This window comes from Neophocaena asiaeorientalis, unplaced genomic scaffold (assembly GCF_003031525.2).
Source record: "Neophocaena asiaeorientalis asiaeorientalis breed wild unplaced genomic scaffold, Neophocaena_asiaeorientalis_V1.1 scaffold65, whole genome shotgun sequence".
NCBI lineage: Eukaryota > Metazoa > Chordata > Mammalia > Artiodactyla > Phocoenidae > Neophocaena > Neophocaena asiaeorientalis.
This window is the reverse complement of record NW_020173215.1, coordinates 6,328,629-6,345,721: the sequence shown is the minus strand read 5'-3', so window position 1 is coordinate 6,345,721 and position 17,093 is coordinate 6,328,629. Positions and strand designations below refer to the sequence as shown.

The 17,093-nt window shown below is 36.4% G+C and overlaps 1 protein-coding gene across 1 annotated transcript in view; it reads right to left on the bottom strand.

Moving 5' to 3' along the window:
• INTU (inturned planar cell polarity protein) overlaps window positions 1-17,093 on the bottom strand; it is a 74,336-nt gene that overhangs the window by 18,199 nt on the left and 39,044 nt on the right. The window contains exons 6-9 of the mRNA XM_024745036.1: window positions 14,680-14,769; window positions 12,094-12,171; window positions 8,240-8,429; window positions 4,257-4,310 (exon numbers count right to left, since the gene is read on the bottom strand). Coding sequence (XP_024600804.1) covers window positions 4,257-4,310; window positions 8,240-8,429; window positions 12,094-12,171; window positions 14,680-14,769 — 412 coding nt within the window. The remainder of the gene's footprint in view (window positions 1-4,256; window positions 4,311-8,239; window positions 8,430-12,093; window positions 12,172-14,679; window positions 14,770-17,093) is intronic.

Here is a 17,093-nt window from a genome sequence, read left to right as displayed (position 1 = left end):
CCCCCCACCGCCCCGCCCCCTTCCTGCAGCCCCTGGCAGCCACTCTTTTACTTTCTGTCTTTATGAGTTTGACTACTTTAGGCATCTCCTGTGGGTGGAATTGTGCACTACTTTGTCTTTTTTTTTTTTTAAGATTTATTTATTATTTATTTTTGGCTGCGTCGGGTCTTACTTGTGGCACACGGAATCTTTCTTGAGGTATGCGGGATCTTTCATTGCAGCGCGTGGGCTCTTCATTGTGGTGTGCGGGCTTCTCTCTAGTTGTGGCTCTTCTCTAGCTGTGGTGCACAGGCTCCAGGACACGTGGGCTCTATAGTTTGAGGCACACAGGCTCTCTAGTTGAGGCACATGAGCTCAGTAGTTGTGGCATGTGGGCTTAGTTGCCCCGTGGCATGTGGGATCTTAGTTCCGTGCCCAGGGATCGAACCTGTGTCTCCTGAATTGCAAGGCGGATTCTTTACCACTGGACCACCAAGGAAGTCCCTACTTTGTCTTTTCATGATGGGCTTGGTTCACCTAGTGTGGTATCTGTCCTCTGGGTTCATCCACATTGAGGCCTATGTCAGAATTTACTTCCTTTTTGGGGCTGAGTCATGTTCCATTGTGTGTATTTCCCATGGATTTGTCTATTTGTTTGTTCATTCATCTGTTGGTGGACACAGGTTGCTTTCTCCTTTTGGCTGTTGCGAATGATGCTGCTGTGAATGTGGGTGTGCAAATATCTCTTCAAGATTGTGCTTTTAATTCTTTTGAGTATATGAAATTGCTGGGTCACGCGGCAGTTCTGGTTTTGATTTTTTGGGGGGCCACCATGCTGTTTTCTATAGCATTTGCACTGTTTTGCGTTCCCACCAACAGTGCATGGGGGTTCCAATTTTTCTACATCCTCGCCAACACTTGGTGTTTCTGGGGTGTTCGTTTGCTTGTTTTTAATGGTAGCCATCCCAATGGGTGTGGGTAAGCTGTTTTATGTGTATAGTTTTGGACCCTGCTTTTTCCTTAGAAAATGATATTGAACATCTTTTCATGTCAATAGACAGTTTTCTAAACATGATTTTAATGGATGTATTATTTAACAGATTCCATAATGTGGTATTTTAATTTGTTTCCAGTAATTTTTCAGGGTATAAATAGTGTTGTGCAGATAATTCCTATAAAGAAATTTTGTGTATATCCCTGATATCTTCCTTAGTTGATAAGGTCCTGGAGGTTGAATTCCGAGATCAGAGGATATATATTTTTAACGTATTTTCCCAGATTGCCTTCCTGAAAGGTTGCATCAGTTTATATGCCTACTAGCAGTGTGAAAGCATCATCTATACTGAACATTATCAGACAAAATTACTTCAGTGTATGATCATAAATACAAGGTTACCAAGAATATATATCAACTGATAACAATGGTTAACTCTAAGAATCGGGCTGGTTTTGATATATGAGCGGCCAAGCAAAATGCTAGATTTATGTTTGTACTTTTCCCTAAAAATGTACTCATGTAATATTTGTATAAAAATACATATTTTAACTTCCTACTTAAAAAAAAGTCAGACCCAAAATATTATCTACCATATGATTCAACTTATATGACATTCCAGAAAAGGTAAAACCATGTGGACAGAAAACAGATCAGTGGTTGCCAGAGGCTGGGGGTAGGGAGAGGGACTGACTATAAAAGGGCACAGAAGAATATACTGAATATAAATTATACCTTAATAATAATTTAAAACAACTAAAGAAAAGAACAGAATTAAAGTATAAGATTAAATCTTAAATCTAATTTCACAAAAAGTTTAGAATAATCCTTCTTTTTCTTTAAATTAAGGTAAACTCACTGTGAATTATTCTGCAGGTTCTGACAAATGGGTACAGCTGTGTGCCACCAAAATCAAGATATAGAACAGTTCCATCAATACCCCCTGCCAATTTTCTTGCTGAATATTATTCCATTGCATGAATATACCACAATTTGTTTTGTCTATTCACCAGTTGATGGACACCTGAGTTATTTGAATAGTCTCTGGCTATTAAAAATGAAGCTGTTATGAACATTTGTTTACAGGTCTTTGTACTGACATAGCTTTCATTTCTCTTGGGTAATTAGATAGGAATAGAAAGGCAGAATTATATGGTAGGTGTATGTTTACGTTACTAAGAAACTGCCAAACTGTTTTCCAAAGTAAATGTATCATTTTACATTCTCAATTTATCAACTTTTTTCTTTTATGTACTGTGTCTTGACGTTGTATGCAAGGAATCCCAATAGGTCGTTTTCTAGCCATAGTTAGTTTCACTGCTCATTAAAATGATGTTCCATAAAGGCAGGAATTAGAGTTTTAATTAAATCTATTGGATATAGGTTCCTAAAAACCCAGATATTTGGATATTTTAGATCTAAACTGGTCCTAATGATTAATATTTAGCTAATTTTTTTTCCATTAGTGAAAAAATTTATGACCTATGAAGAGTTCACCTTGCTTAAATTTCCACTATTTTTACAAACAGAATACCCTTCCATTTGCTCAGGATCTTAGCTAAGACTAAGCCACCCCTTAAGCTAATATTCTCTCCCTACATTTACCAGCAATCTGCTGAAGAATGATCCAGCCTCACTGCTTCTACTTCCTAACTTCCCATTTACTTTTTAAAGACTTTTATTACTGAAAATTTTAGCATATACAAAAAAAGAATAGTATAATTAGTTCCTATGTGCCCATCATCACCCAGCTTAAACAATGACCAGTACATAGCTAATCTTGTTTCATCTCTATCCCTCTCTCCTTCTTCCCTCTCCCTGGTGAATTATTTCAAAATCAATCCCAGATGTTATATCATTTCATCTGTAAATACTTTAGAATGCATCTCTAAAACAGAAGGACTTAAAAAAAAATACATAACCATAATATCATTACCACATCTAGAGAATTATTCCTACCTAATATCTAGTTAACAGTGTTTTCATTTCCTTGATTGTCTCATAGATGTTTTAAAAATTTTTGCTTGCTTGAATCAGGATCCAAGTAAGGTCCATATACTGAAATTGGCTGATGTTTCTTGAGTCTCTTATGACTGATAGGTCTCTCTCAGCTTCTCCTAACCCCACGCCCACCCCCTCACCTTCTTCAACAAATTTATTTGTTGAAGAAACCGTCCTGTTGTGTCTAGTCTGAATTTTGCTGACTGCAATTCCCCTCCCCCAAATGGGGTCATTTAACATGCCCCTCTTCCCTTGTATTTCCTGTAAACTGGTAGTTAGACCTGGAGGCATGATCAGGTATATTTCATAGGTGGTTTGTGTGCTTCCATCAGGAACCACATACTATCTGGCTGACTTTCTTTTTGTGATAACAGCTACTGATGATCATTGCTTAGATCCATTAACTTACTGAGGGGAATTGAAAAATGATGGTATTCCAATTCTGTCATTCTTTCTTGATATGTTAGGTAGACCACTTCCATAAAGAGAAACTCCCCCCCCATCTCTATTTGGTAACCTTGAGGTATGGTTCAGATAGGAAAGGCAGATAAATGTTTGATTCTTTCTCCTTAATTACCAGTTTTCACAATAATGAATTAGTTCCTTAGCATCCTCCAAAGTTGACCAAGAACTTTCTTTTTTTCTTTAGTACTATTATGAACTCATGGACTTAGACGTATCTGATGTGCTTCAAACCAATGCAGTTATTGTCCTTATAGATGCTCAAGAGGGAGCCCCTTCAAGGTCTCTCCTGATTACTTGAACCCTAAATTAACCCTAGTACTTTTTGAAAGCTTCCTGAATGTCTGATATAACAAGATGTTGCCAGGCTTATCTTGTACACTGTCAGCCCTAAATCTGGAATCAGTCATTTCTCATAGGAGTCTTGGCTCCCTTTAGCGAGAAATATTATTTATACACCATGGCCTGGGTGATAGTGGTGCTCTAGTGGACAGAGCTAGGAAATATATCAATAGTTTTTTAAAAAGATTAAAAACCATACTGCCAGCCAATATTACATGTGTATCCTTTCTCTCAAAGCCCGGTTCCAAACGGTAGTAATGTAATTAATCATTACGTATACATTACGTAACAAATATTTTTAACTGAACAGAAAATCTTAAGGCAAGCAAAATAGATTTTGTCCATTTCAATATAGAAACCTAATGTTATGTATTCCAAGATTATTACCTGCCCCCTTGGAAAATACTTAGAATAATGATTGATTCACAAAACAAGAAATCAACAATGAACCTTTCCTAAAATCCACTGCTTCTCTTACCAGTTCTGCAAAATCTGCAGCCTCCAAGTCACTCAATGCTGTGTCTAATTCCACCTATGTGAGAAAAGAAAAAGAGTAACACAAACATTTAACTCATATTACTTACTTTTTAGTAATGACCATATAAAATTGCTTAATAATTACTTGAAGAATTGAATAAATATATCTCTCTCCTTTGTGTTATTTAAGAAATGTCCCCAAATGGAACATCTTGCTTTTAAGCTTTGCGATTACAAAAAAAAAAAAATTAATGTATTTTAACCTATAGGCATTTTTCAGTTAAATCTCAATTATTGCAAAATGGGCTTCACTCTGTACTCAATGCAAACTAATTTATAATGTTAAAAAGCTGCTTTACAGTTCTGTTAGAAAAATTTTTAACATTTTAAAAATCTTAAGAGGAAAAACAATCAATCTGAATGTAGCCAGTGTATTATGAATTGTTTTAATTTTTCTATTTCCTATGTATTTTTCAACAGTTGGATTCTTGGAAAATCCAAGAATCCAACATTCTTCCCTCTCTCCCTCCTATGTTCTGTATAAAAAGGCTGTTCATCTTTATTCACGGATTAAATCATGAAGGCAAGTGTTCCCCTGGAATCTGGCACAGTTTAACCACCCTACAGAGTTATTAGAAAAATCTCTTACTTAGGATTTAGCTTTCGTTTCTTTGGAATTTGCCTGAACTCTTTCATGTATTTGTCCCTCCCTGAAGCATTCAAAATTTAAAAACAGAATAAATTTAATTTGCAGTTTAATCTGTAATGCATATATATAAATTGGAAACTATTGACAGTTGAAGCTTGTAGCATATACGGTATTTGTGAAAAATAATCCTTGTTTTGTTTTTTAAGGCCAAGGCACTTTCTGCAGGACTGTTTCACAAATGTGTCTTACTGAGACGACAAAAGCTGTGGAAACATTAGTCATGCCTTTCAATGCTTTTCATATGGTATGACTTATTACTCATTTGTGACCTACTTTTTTCTGCATCTAGCAAATACTTCATGTTCTCCTTTTTGTGGCTATAGTTTCCCTTGTGAAAGACTACAGGACAAAAGGAAAATTACCTACTTGTGATTTTCGATCTCAGAAACATTAATGTTTAACAGGTTGCTATTCCTGCTACTGAACTCTACAGGCTAATATACAAGGTTACTATAATTGCTTCTTCATATTCCTTAAGAGAAAAAGTAAAATATCTTTTCTCTTTATTATTCCAGTGTATCTTAGGAAAAATTATTTTTTTAAAAACCTGACAAACAACAAACAAACAAAATAAGGAAGTTCTCTGGGAAAGAAAACAGAAGTGTGACTTCATCATATACTAAACTCAGAACAAGTACATTTTTTTCCAAGTTAAAAACAACTATTTCCACCTAAAATTTACCAGGCACAAATTACCTTACACACACATGTGTTTTTAACTAGATTTCTCAAGGCATAAAATTCCTTAATATTTTCCATTAGAATATATATAGTCAATAAACCCTACTATTTTTCGCACAGTAAGAAATCTCAAAGGCAAAAGGAAAGTGTATGAGTTCTTTGAGTTTGCTGGTAAAACAAAAACAAAAACTTTAAGGGTTATTATATATTTTAAACTTTACATTCATCAGACTTTTAGATCACTTTATCAGAAGGTATCTATCTCTTTGCAAAAATATTGTTCTTAATTCTCTTAACCAGAACACAAAATATAGAAAATGTCTAAGCTATATCCTCATTTTTTCCTGTGTATTAATTCCACCTACTCAACTAAACTGTGAGCATCCAGAGGACTTTTCTGGATTCCCAAAGCACAGCACAAATCTGAGTACCTGACACAATGAAGGCTGATCTGCACACAGTAGTGTCCAACTCAACAAGGACAAAGACAACCAGAGCGTTGGTGAGATAAGCAACAGGTATGGTTTAAGTCAAAAGATTAAAAAATATATATAGTAGAATTCACACAGTGATTTCTCAGATTGATATTCTTCTAGGTTGAAATAAAAGCATACAGTCCTTTTAATCAAATATATGTCAAATTAAGGGAAAAAAACGCCAATAAAAAAGAAATCTGAATACAGAAGGTAGCCTTCATATGGAATTTATAAGACCAAAATAGGCTATATTTTAAATGTCTTAAACAAGAACTCTTAGAAGGAAAATAATATTTAATCTTAATATATCCAAAGTCTAAAGACTTTGCCCCTAAAAACATTAAGTATCTCTAATCTCACAGAAGAGACTATATATTTTGAGGGAAGAGATTTCTTTAGTGAAGAGATTCTGAGACAGGAGAAAGAACTTGGGCAAGACCAGACCAACAGGCCTCATGAGATGGCAACTCTGACTCACAAAAAGCGGCCTTGTGTCTTTCAGAAGAAAAAGACCCCAGAATGTGCATGAGACAGACTGTGGAAACAGTGTCTTTCTATCTTAAACGTAAGGTTATCTAGTTAAATTCTGTCTATTTTGAACACTCATGATTTCTTATGAAAACACTGATGGGAGTAGAATTATATATCTCATACTTTTAGTTTTATCTCATACTTTTTAGTTTTTATATGATTTAGGAAAATGATAATCACTGGCCTGAGAAACAAAATGCAGCAGGGGGCAGTTGACAAAGGCAAGGACAAAAAAAGAATATAAGAAGGTAAAGTTTCCTTTAAATATGCTTTAACCACTCAACTCCCTCCAAAGATCATTATATAATAGTACTCTCACAGCTATAATTAAACTACAAAGTGCCAGGCATGATTCTAAGCATTTTTTTTTTTTTTTTGCGTTACGCGGGCCTCTCACTGTTGTGGCCTCTCCCGTTGTGGACGCGCAGGCTCAGCGGCCATGGCTCACGGGCCCAGCTGCTCCGCGGCATGTGGGATCTTCCCGGACCGGGGCACGAACCCGTGTCCCCTGCATCGGCAGGCGGACTCTCAACCACTGTGCCACCAGGGAAGCCCCGATTCTAAGCATTTTATGTGTGATAACTCAACTTCTTTGTGAAGTAGGTAGTATTACTGTTCCCATTTTACAGATGAGGAAACTGAGCAAAGGGACTGATATATCTGTTTAAATTATTATTAAACTTCAAAAGGCATTTGTTTGATCATATACTGTAGAATTCCATGAAGAGCAGAATCTTGAATTGGGATATTACTACAACATAACCTGGGTTACTTCACGGGCAGGGAACTGCTATGGCATAGTGCCTCATTAATACTATTACAAATGCTGTGGCTAAATACATTATTGTTGATGAAAATGTCTGAAATGAGCTTTTCAGTCATTCAACAGTAAAGTTATTTTGGATGTACAGAAATGACTGAAGTCACATTGATAATGTTCAACCACCATGAATCTTACCTTTAGTGATCCATCTCTGGCACAGGGCAAAAGCTAATTACAAATGTTCATATAAACAAAGATTTTGCTATTATTAATTTGTTAGCCAGTCATTTCATCTACCTAACTTGACGACCCTGCATTATAAAATCTAAATCACAAAATTCAAAAGTAAGACACACCATATAATTACAATTTCTGAAAAGTATTCCAAGTTTGAACAAAGCTTAAATGTTAAAGTAAGATGAGAGAGCTAATTTCTATTTAGAAAGAAAAAGTTCACTGCACTGAACCTCCTACCATATCAACCAATTGCCCCTTTAACTCTTACCCATAACCTTGAAAATAACAAAAAGCCTAAGAAAAAAAACAGAGAGAAGATAAAGAATATAAGGCGGCCTTCTCTGGTGGCGCAGTGGTTGAGAGTCCACCTGCCAATGCAGAGGACACGGGTTCGTGCCCCGGTCCGGGAGGATCCCACATGCCGCGGAGCGGCTGGGCCCGTGAGCCATGGCCGCTGAGCCTGCACGTCCGGAGCCTGTGCTCCGCAACAGGAGAGGCCACAGCAATGAAAGGCCCACGTACCGCAAAAAAAAAAAATATATATAAGGCAACTGGCTCTGATTCTTATTTATGACACCTAAGATTACCTTAATATCCTGTGGAAGTGTGAGCCACCGAACTCCAGGGAGACTGTCTAAAAGTACGGCACTGGAAGCATCATAGTGTTGTGTACTGGGACTGGCACTGGAATGTAGTTTAGCAGGCTGAAGTGCTCTTTGAAAGAACAAGCTGAAAAAGTGATCCAAACGAGGAACATTCTCAACCTGGCAAAAGGCACTGGAAAAGCAAGAGCTGTAAAGTTAGAACAACACACAGAAATGGTAGTCATTGCTTGTACGCTCCTAAGGGGACTGGATCTTTCCTAAGTACATAGGTTCTCTTCCTTACTTCTCCTCCCTTAAAAAGAATTACTGCTATGTTACTGATGGAGTGTGTTAAGAAATTCACCCTGTCAATATTTTTTACCCTAAAGCCTATTCTCAAATACATAGGGCAGATGGTACTACGGGAAAACCAAAGGGCTAACACAAGTGGTATATCTATAACAGAATGGGCTGAAGTTCCCTTTTTGCAAAAAATGTAACTCGCTTTTACCTCTATCTCTCAACCATTTACAACTCCCAGTATCTTTCCGGCAACACAGGATAACAAAGAGATTTTGAGCTTTGTAATAGAACAGATCTGACTTTGAATCTTATCACTGCTTTTACTAGGTAGATCTCGCAGGGAAATCATTTAACCTTTCTCTGAACTTTGGTCCCAACTCTGTAAAAATGGGGGTAATACAATCTAACTCTCATGCAAAGTACCAGTACATAGTAAGTACTTATTATGATTATTACTTACTGGTATACAGTAAATATATAATTAGCCTATTTCCTCCCCTCTTCAGTAATGAAGGCATAACTATTTTAAAACTCTTGAAAAGGGGCTTCCCTGGTGGCGCAGTGGTGGAGAGTCCGCCTGCTGATGCAGGGGACACGGGTTCGTGCCCCGGTCTGGGAAGATCCCACATGCCGCGGAGAGGCTGGGCCTATGAGCCATGGCCGCTGAGCCTGCGCATCCAGAGCCTGTGCTCCGCAACGGGAGAGGCCACAACAGTGAGAGGCCCGCGTACCGCAAAAAAAAAAAAACTCTTAAAAAAAAAAGACAACTTGGTTTTAGCCATGTAAAAGTAGCATATAGTATTACCTACAACCATTCACTGGTATAAAGTACTGGATAACACAATAACTGGTATATATACCATTAATATATCAGAATAATATTCACCAATTCATTCAACTAATTACTTGAGTGCCTACTATGTTTCAGGAACTATTCTCATCGATGGAAGTACAGCAGTAAAAATATCAAGACAAAAGACAAGGTCTCTGCTCCCATGGAGCTCACAATATACTGGAGAATGACAACAAATGAACACAAAGTAAAAACATGAACTTGTACAAAGGCCTAAGCAGAGAACAGGACTATCTGAATGGGTGAGGTGACTGGTTGGCTATTTTGGATCAAATGGTTAGGGAAGGGTCTCTTGAGAACGGGGCATTTAAGCTGAGATCCCGATGTCAAGAAGGTCTAATGAGAGGGAAGAGTGTAAAAGCCCAGGGTGGGAACAAGTTTGGCCAGGGTGCCTGCAGAACAATACAGAGGGGCGGCGTGGATTGAGATCTGAAATCAGAAAGGTATGTGGGAGCCAGATAATAATGTAGAAAGATCACTGTAACTTTGGAAATTAAAGAGGCAAGAATGGAGGCAAGGAGATCAGGAAGTTACTGTAGTAGTGAGAGATGGCAGTAGACAGGGTAATAGTGAGGATGGGGAGAAATGGATGGATTTGAGATGTGTTTTGGAGACAGACTGGTTAGGATTTGCTGATGGATTGGCTGGGAATGATGAAGGATACTTATATCTTTAATTTGATCACAACACTAAACTTTATTAATGTAAAATCAGTTTTCTGTGGCTCACAGGGAACTAACCAGCTCACAACTTGAAAAAGATAATTTAAGTTTTTGGACATTTTAGTCTTTTCATAATTTTTCCACAATGGCCTTTAATATCTTTCATAATCAGAAAAAAACCTTATGATTAAAAAAAATATTGTAAAATGACTATTAACAATATCTTGGATCCATACTGCTTCTTGGTGTTAAGAACTCAGTGGATCTTTACATTTATTATCTTAGTTTGCCTTTCAAATTCCCACCTAGGCAAGAAGAAACTACTTAAATTTGCTGTCAACTTGGAGATACTTCCAAATCAATGGATAAATTTCAAAATGAAATTCAGAGAAATTAAGAGTCCCTCTGCCCCCAACCTACTCCATTGGAATTTGCAGAACAACTCCAATTGCTTTATCTTCATATACAGAATTCATTACAGGAATTTCATCTTTGATTATCTCTAGTTTTATGAAAATAGAAAGCTTCAATTAGGGCAAAACATAGTAAGGTTTGCTCATCTATTATAAATTTAAGGAGGTAGTTTATAACCACCTTAAGAGTTTATACTCTTCATTGGTTAAAATTTTTCTTATTAGTAAAAGGTAAAAGCACTGTATATGGCTGCCCAGTCTTTTGTAGTTCACACATTTGGAAAAATGCTAGTAAGTAATTGGGCTTGAGAGGGAGGTGCCTGTATTTTCCTGGAGGAAAATACTGCAAATTAGACACTTTTCCCAGATGGCTTCATCATAAAAAATTCCTTTAGGCGGCTTTGAGAACAGTGACAATAAAGATCCACTCTAGATAAACAGAGATGGGATACTACTATGGTTTGGAAAAACGTATAAACTTTCTTTGAATCTTTATATTGATATACTCTTAAAGCTTTGAAAGCAAAGGCATCATTTTAGCCCTCTGAAGTACTGGGACTTACAAACATCGATTTTCCATCCATAATTTTACATGTTCAAATACTAAACGGTTACCCCAAATTTCCTCTTTCAGATCAAGAAAGATACATCACATACTGCAAGGTTAAAAAAGTAAGAAGCAGGGCTTCCCTGGTGGTGCAGTGGTTAAGAATCCACCTGCCAATGCAGGGGACACGGGTTCCAGCCCTGGTCCGGGAAGATCTCACATGCTGTGGAGCAACTAAGCCCATGAGCCACAACTACTGAGCCTGCGCTCTAGAGCCCGCAAGCCACAACTACTGAGCCCGCGAGCCACAGCTACTGAAGCCGGTGCACCTAGAGCCCATGATCTGCAACAAACAGAAGCCACCACAGTGAGAAGTTCGCACACCACAACGAACAGGAGTCCCCGCTCGCCGCAACTAGAGAAAGCCCACGTGCAGCAACGAAGACCCCAGGCAGCCAAAAATAAAAAATAAATAAATAAATTTATATTAAAAAAGTTTATAAAAACAAAGCAAGCAGAAAAATATGCATAATATGAGCCCACATGTGTAAAAAAAGAGAGTATGTATATTCATATTATATAGAAAATATATGGAAGAATATACATGAAACTAAATAGACAATTACTTTCTCTACCATGTCTTTTATTTATTTTAATAGCACATACATTTTTTTTACTAAAAATTTTTTTAAGGAAAAAGTATCACATTTTAGGATAGTGAATTTGACAATGTTATAATCAGAGGAAAACACAGAAAACTTCTTACTCTTTTCTGTATCTGTTCTGAAGAAATGCTCTTACATTTGCCCCTACAAAAATACATCAGATCAGAATATAATTGTGGTTACATCACTATTTCACAAAAGTAACATATGAGACCAAAAAAGAAAAAGCAATGGATCCTATGAAAAACTGCCTGGAGCTGTAAAATAAATGCCAGTCATGAAGGATGAGAAAGTAATAATAAGAAGAAAAAACCCAAACAACTAACTTGACAACCAAGGAACACTATTAAGTGCCAAAAAGTGATTTAGAATCATATACTTAAAACTTGAGGTTCAATTCAAGGAAGTACTTACCTATCTAAAGAACCATACATAAATTTTAAGGTTTGGGCAACATCTTCAATCATATTCCTTAGCTGAGGAAGAGGAACTCTAGAAAGAAGCAAAAATACATCTGCTCATTTATAACATAATCAATTGATTCATAATATAAAAGAAGCAGATCATCTTTACATTTTATATGTAAAGAATATGAAAAGCATGTGTGTTAACTGTGAGTATAGCTGTGTATAATGGTTGTTTCCTGCATTAGCAATTAAAGAGTTTGATGTCTAGATCTGGGGTTCTAACATGGGTCAAGGAGGCACTTTTATATCACCATCTATATGGAGATTAGTTAACCCCCTTAGGGTTCAATTTCCTTTATGTGTAAAATGGGATCATAATCACTAAGCCTTCTCAGGTTCATTCTGAGGATTAAATAAAATTAATGCATATAAAGCAGCTGGTTCAGTATCTGGACCTATAGAAAGAAATGTTAAAATTCTTGACACTTTCCAGTAATACCCAGATCTCCACTTAACCTCTAATTCTTGTGACAAAAAGACACCCCTAAACGAAAGAGCAAGGAAAGAAAGTAGGAGAAAGGAAAGAAATGAACTTAACATTTTCTCATTGAAGCCTTGTAAGAATTTTACAAAGCAGGTCTTTTATTCCCATTATACCAGTGGGTATAACTGAGGTTTAAGAAGTTAAGCAACTTCTACAGGCACACCCAGGGAATAGAACCTGCTGGTGGGCATTCATTTCCTTAGCTCCAAGGTTACTCTCTCCACTACCTCACGCTGTCTTCCTGGTTAGGTCCCCGCTATTGACTGCAGCTGTCACAGGAAGATGATCTCCCCCCGTGAAAACACATGTTCCTGGAGTATCTGCTCCACCGTATCCTGGATGGGGCAACACTTTTCTCATCCTGCTTGTAAAAGGCACAGTGGTGAAGAAAGAAAAGGACAGACTGTGGCATTAAGACAGACAAGGGAAAAACAATCCCAGGGCTGCCAGAGTTCAATTGCAAACCATCTGTACAATGCTGGAGATACAGAGACATATAAATTGACACTGAGGAGGTGCCTGTGCATGACCTCTCAATACTCTGTTTCCCAGTCTAAACAAAGGAGAATAATAATAACTACCTTTCATGCAATAAGGAAAAGAGTTTGGTACGGGGTGGTGGCTATGAGCAGTAAGAGAACTGGGTAAAGAGGTGGCTAGGGCTACTTCTGACCTGAAGCCCAGGACAGAGGAGGAGGAGGACCTTCGAATTCATTCCAACTTAACAAGCTAAGTTCTCTAGGATAGGGATGACATAAGTATTTAGGGAAGACCCTGCCTCCCCACTCCCACCCCGGGAAACAAAGGTTGAGAAATCGGCTAGAGCATCCCCTAACCAGCACAACCTGGATCCAGAGCTCAGCAGTGACAGTCCTTTTTTGGCTTCAGGGTAAAACGTCTCCTGGAAACTGTCTCTGTCTGCCTAACTAATCTGGCTGGTGGCATCAGAAAGTGGGGAAGCAGCCTCTGCTCAGTTCCTTAGCTGGGCCTTCCTCTCTGCTGTCTAACTGCCCACACTACCTTATCTCACCATTGTATTATCTGTGTCTTGTCTTTCGCGTTTTGGGCTACTATGAAAGTCCAAAGGCAGATGTTTCACCCTGCCACCACACCCTAAGGTATCTTATTCTGGATGTTCTCCGATTCTTATTCTTTCAAAACAACTCAGTTTTTCACGATCCAACCCATTGGCATAGGGCAGTCTCCGAGCAGGGTTTTTAGATAGAAAAATGCACATCAGCTGGTAAAAGAGAGCCATCATTTAACATATATGATGGCACCACTATCCCCTCATGTTAAAAGTTTTGAATCCCACATTTATGATAGATCATATCTCTGTCTAAAATTAAAGACCACTTTAAAACATAATAATTTTTGATATTTTTCACTGCAGCCTCCTTTGGAATTCCTCTTTGTGGTGTTAAAACAAGTTCACAATTGTTTGATACTCTTCCCCTTGAGTGTGGGCTGGATTTAGTAACTCACTTCTACCAAATGTATAAATGGTCAGCCCTGCTCTTACCTCCAACTATTAAAATAAGACATTTTTCAAAATACTTGCAAAAAAGTTAAGAAGGAGACCATGATAATATAAGACATACCATTAGAGAAGTCACCTTAAAGATAAATATTCATTATTTGGTCAAACGAGCTCAATGTCGAGGCAAAACACCTTTCTGCTGACCCTTAATTCTCTAAAATCACCAACAGTAAAAAACTGTAAACATGCAAAATCCAAACCACGATACTGTCAAAAGTTTGAGCAGAGGACAAGCTCATCTCTCAGCCACCTCTGTACTGGCCATATCTCAGAGGAAAGTGTATTGGCGGCCTCCACCCTTACTAATTGGTCTAGCTGGGCCTTCCGGGTACCTTTCTGTACTATTCATACCAAATGAACACAGGTAGCCATTATACTAGTGCAGCAAACCTTGTAACTGTAAAACTTCTTGAATTTACCTTTGACAAAAATGTCATCATTTTAATGAAACAGGCTTTGTTAGCAGTGTTTTAGAAATGATTTTAAAGTAAACAAAAATCTCAACTTACTCCTCAGCAGGCAGGCCAATTAACAACAGCTTGTCAGATTCTTTCCAATAAGCTACATGAATTTGTTTCCCATTTAAAAGAAGGGATGAGCTAAGAAGAAACAGAGTCAAAATGAAATTAGAACATCTTTAAATGTCATAAAATTATAAACAGTCATTCATAAAAGATTACATATGGTATGATTTAAGAACTGCACGCTTAATCAGCAAATTTCTTGGCATATACCTGCCACACAGAAAACGCAAGGAATTGTACAACAAAAACATATTCTGAAATATAAAAACTCACAAAAAACTCTAGGTCAAACAAAAGTAGACCCATTACAGCAAAAATATGTTGAAATTCTTTTGCTAACATTAACTGACTATATGCAATTTTTTTTTCAAAAGAAAGCTTCCATCCCAGTGTGTTAATTTAACAAATCTTTTCTGATTGTCTATTTAAGAACATGATTTACTAAAAGAGATTATGAAGAAACAAAGATGTGGTCCCAGCTCAAAAGATGATCATTCAGTATGGGACACAGATACGTAAACAAGTAACCAAAATATAAGTCAGATTAAAACATATTCTCAAGGAAATGTTTGGAGTGATGGTTATATTCATGATGGTGATAGTTTCAGGGTCTATACCAATGTCAAAAATGATCAAATTATACATTTTACATGTGTGCAACTTACTGTACTTCAATTATATTTCAATGAAGTTGGAAAACAAATTAAGTGTTTTCTAAAAGAGAGATACAACAATAAACTATGGAAATACAGAGAACATGATTCCTTCTTATAGTGTGGGTAGGTGGTGGGAAGAAGATAAAATAAAAATATGATGTAAAATAACATTTATTGATTTGGGAAAATGTTAAATGATATACTGCCACACACAAAAAGTTACAATACAGTAGGTAGAGCATGATTCCATTTGCATAAAGTAGATGGAAAAAATTAAGTGAAAAGTTATCATTTAATTTAGCAATATTTACTGAGCACTTACTACATGCCTGGGCCCTGGAGTTACAGAAATGAACAAGATCAGCCAAGTTCTTTGCCTCATGGAATCTGTGGTGGTTATCTTTGAGTAGTAGACTTTGGGGTAATTTTAATTTTTTCCATTTGTTTTTATATTTTCCATGTTTTCTTAACTGATCAGATACTTCTTTTTAAAACTACTTTAAAATTAAACATAATTTTAAAAAATTTAAAAATATATATATATTTAGTGTTTTCTTTGAAATTAAAATACACCCATCAGTCTTTATCTATTGAGTCCTAGGATATAGTGTACCCTGTATACTACAGTAGATAAGTGTGTGGGATTTTAAATATGAATTGCTAAATACATTTTTTTAAAAGGGATATTACTTCTGCCTTAATAAAGTTTTAAAAATGCATATACTTTTAGACAAATATTAGACTCCTTTATAGTCATAATTCATTTCACTATAGCTTCAAAACAGTGTATGCAACAAAAGATATGTTGCTAAGGAATCCCTGAAATAATAATTATTTTCATATTCTTTCACAAAAATGTTTTTCTCTCTATATTTACTGGTTTCCACATGTCTAACCCATATTTTAGCTAACAAGGTCTAAATGTGAAGTAAAATATCTATACTTTGGAGAAAAATAAAATAAAATCCACATGGGGAAACTTAAACACATTTTCTTACTAATAAGATTAAAAATGAGTCCTGCACCTTAGAAACATTATGCTAAGTGAAAGAAGCTAGTCACAAATAACGACATATTTCAATTCCATTCTTAGGAAATGTCCAGAATAGGGAAATCTATAGAGACAGAAAGTAGATTAGGGGTTGCTTAGGACTTGGGGTGGGGTAGGTGCATTGATAGCTAAAAGATACAGGGTTCCTCTTTGAGATTAAAAAATGTTCTAAAACTGACTCTGGTGATGGTTTCACATATCTTCAAATATATAAAAACCATTGAATTGTACACTTTAAGTGGGTGAATTGTATGATATATGAACTATATCTCAATAAAGCAATTAAAAAATTTTTTTAAAGGCCTATCACATGCTTTTATAAATGTGAATTTATAGACTAAATGGAGCCTCGGTTACTAGTATTCTGAAATGAACTAATTTTTTCTATATACACTATACTAAAACTCCCAGAGTTAAACATCACTTTCATTTAGAAAAACAAGGAAATTTTTCCCGTTATCTTGAAGATCCCATCTATTAAAATCCTAGACAAGGACCTACTGTATAGCACAGGGAACTACACTCAATATTTTTTAATTACCTATTATAGAGGGAAAAGAATCTGAAAAAGAATATATATATATATGTGTGTGTGTATAACTGAATCACTGTGCTGTACACCTGAAAATGACACGACATTGTAAGCCAACTATATACTTCAAAAAAAATAATAATAAAATCCTAGAGGTGTC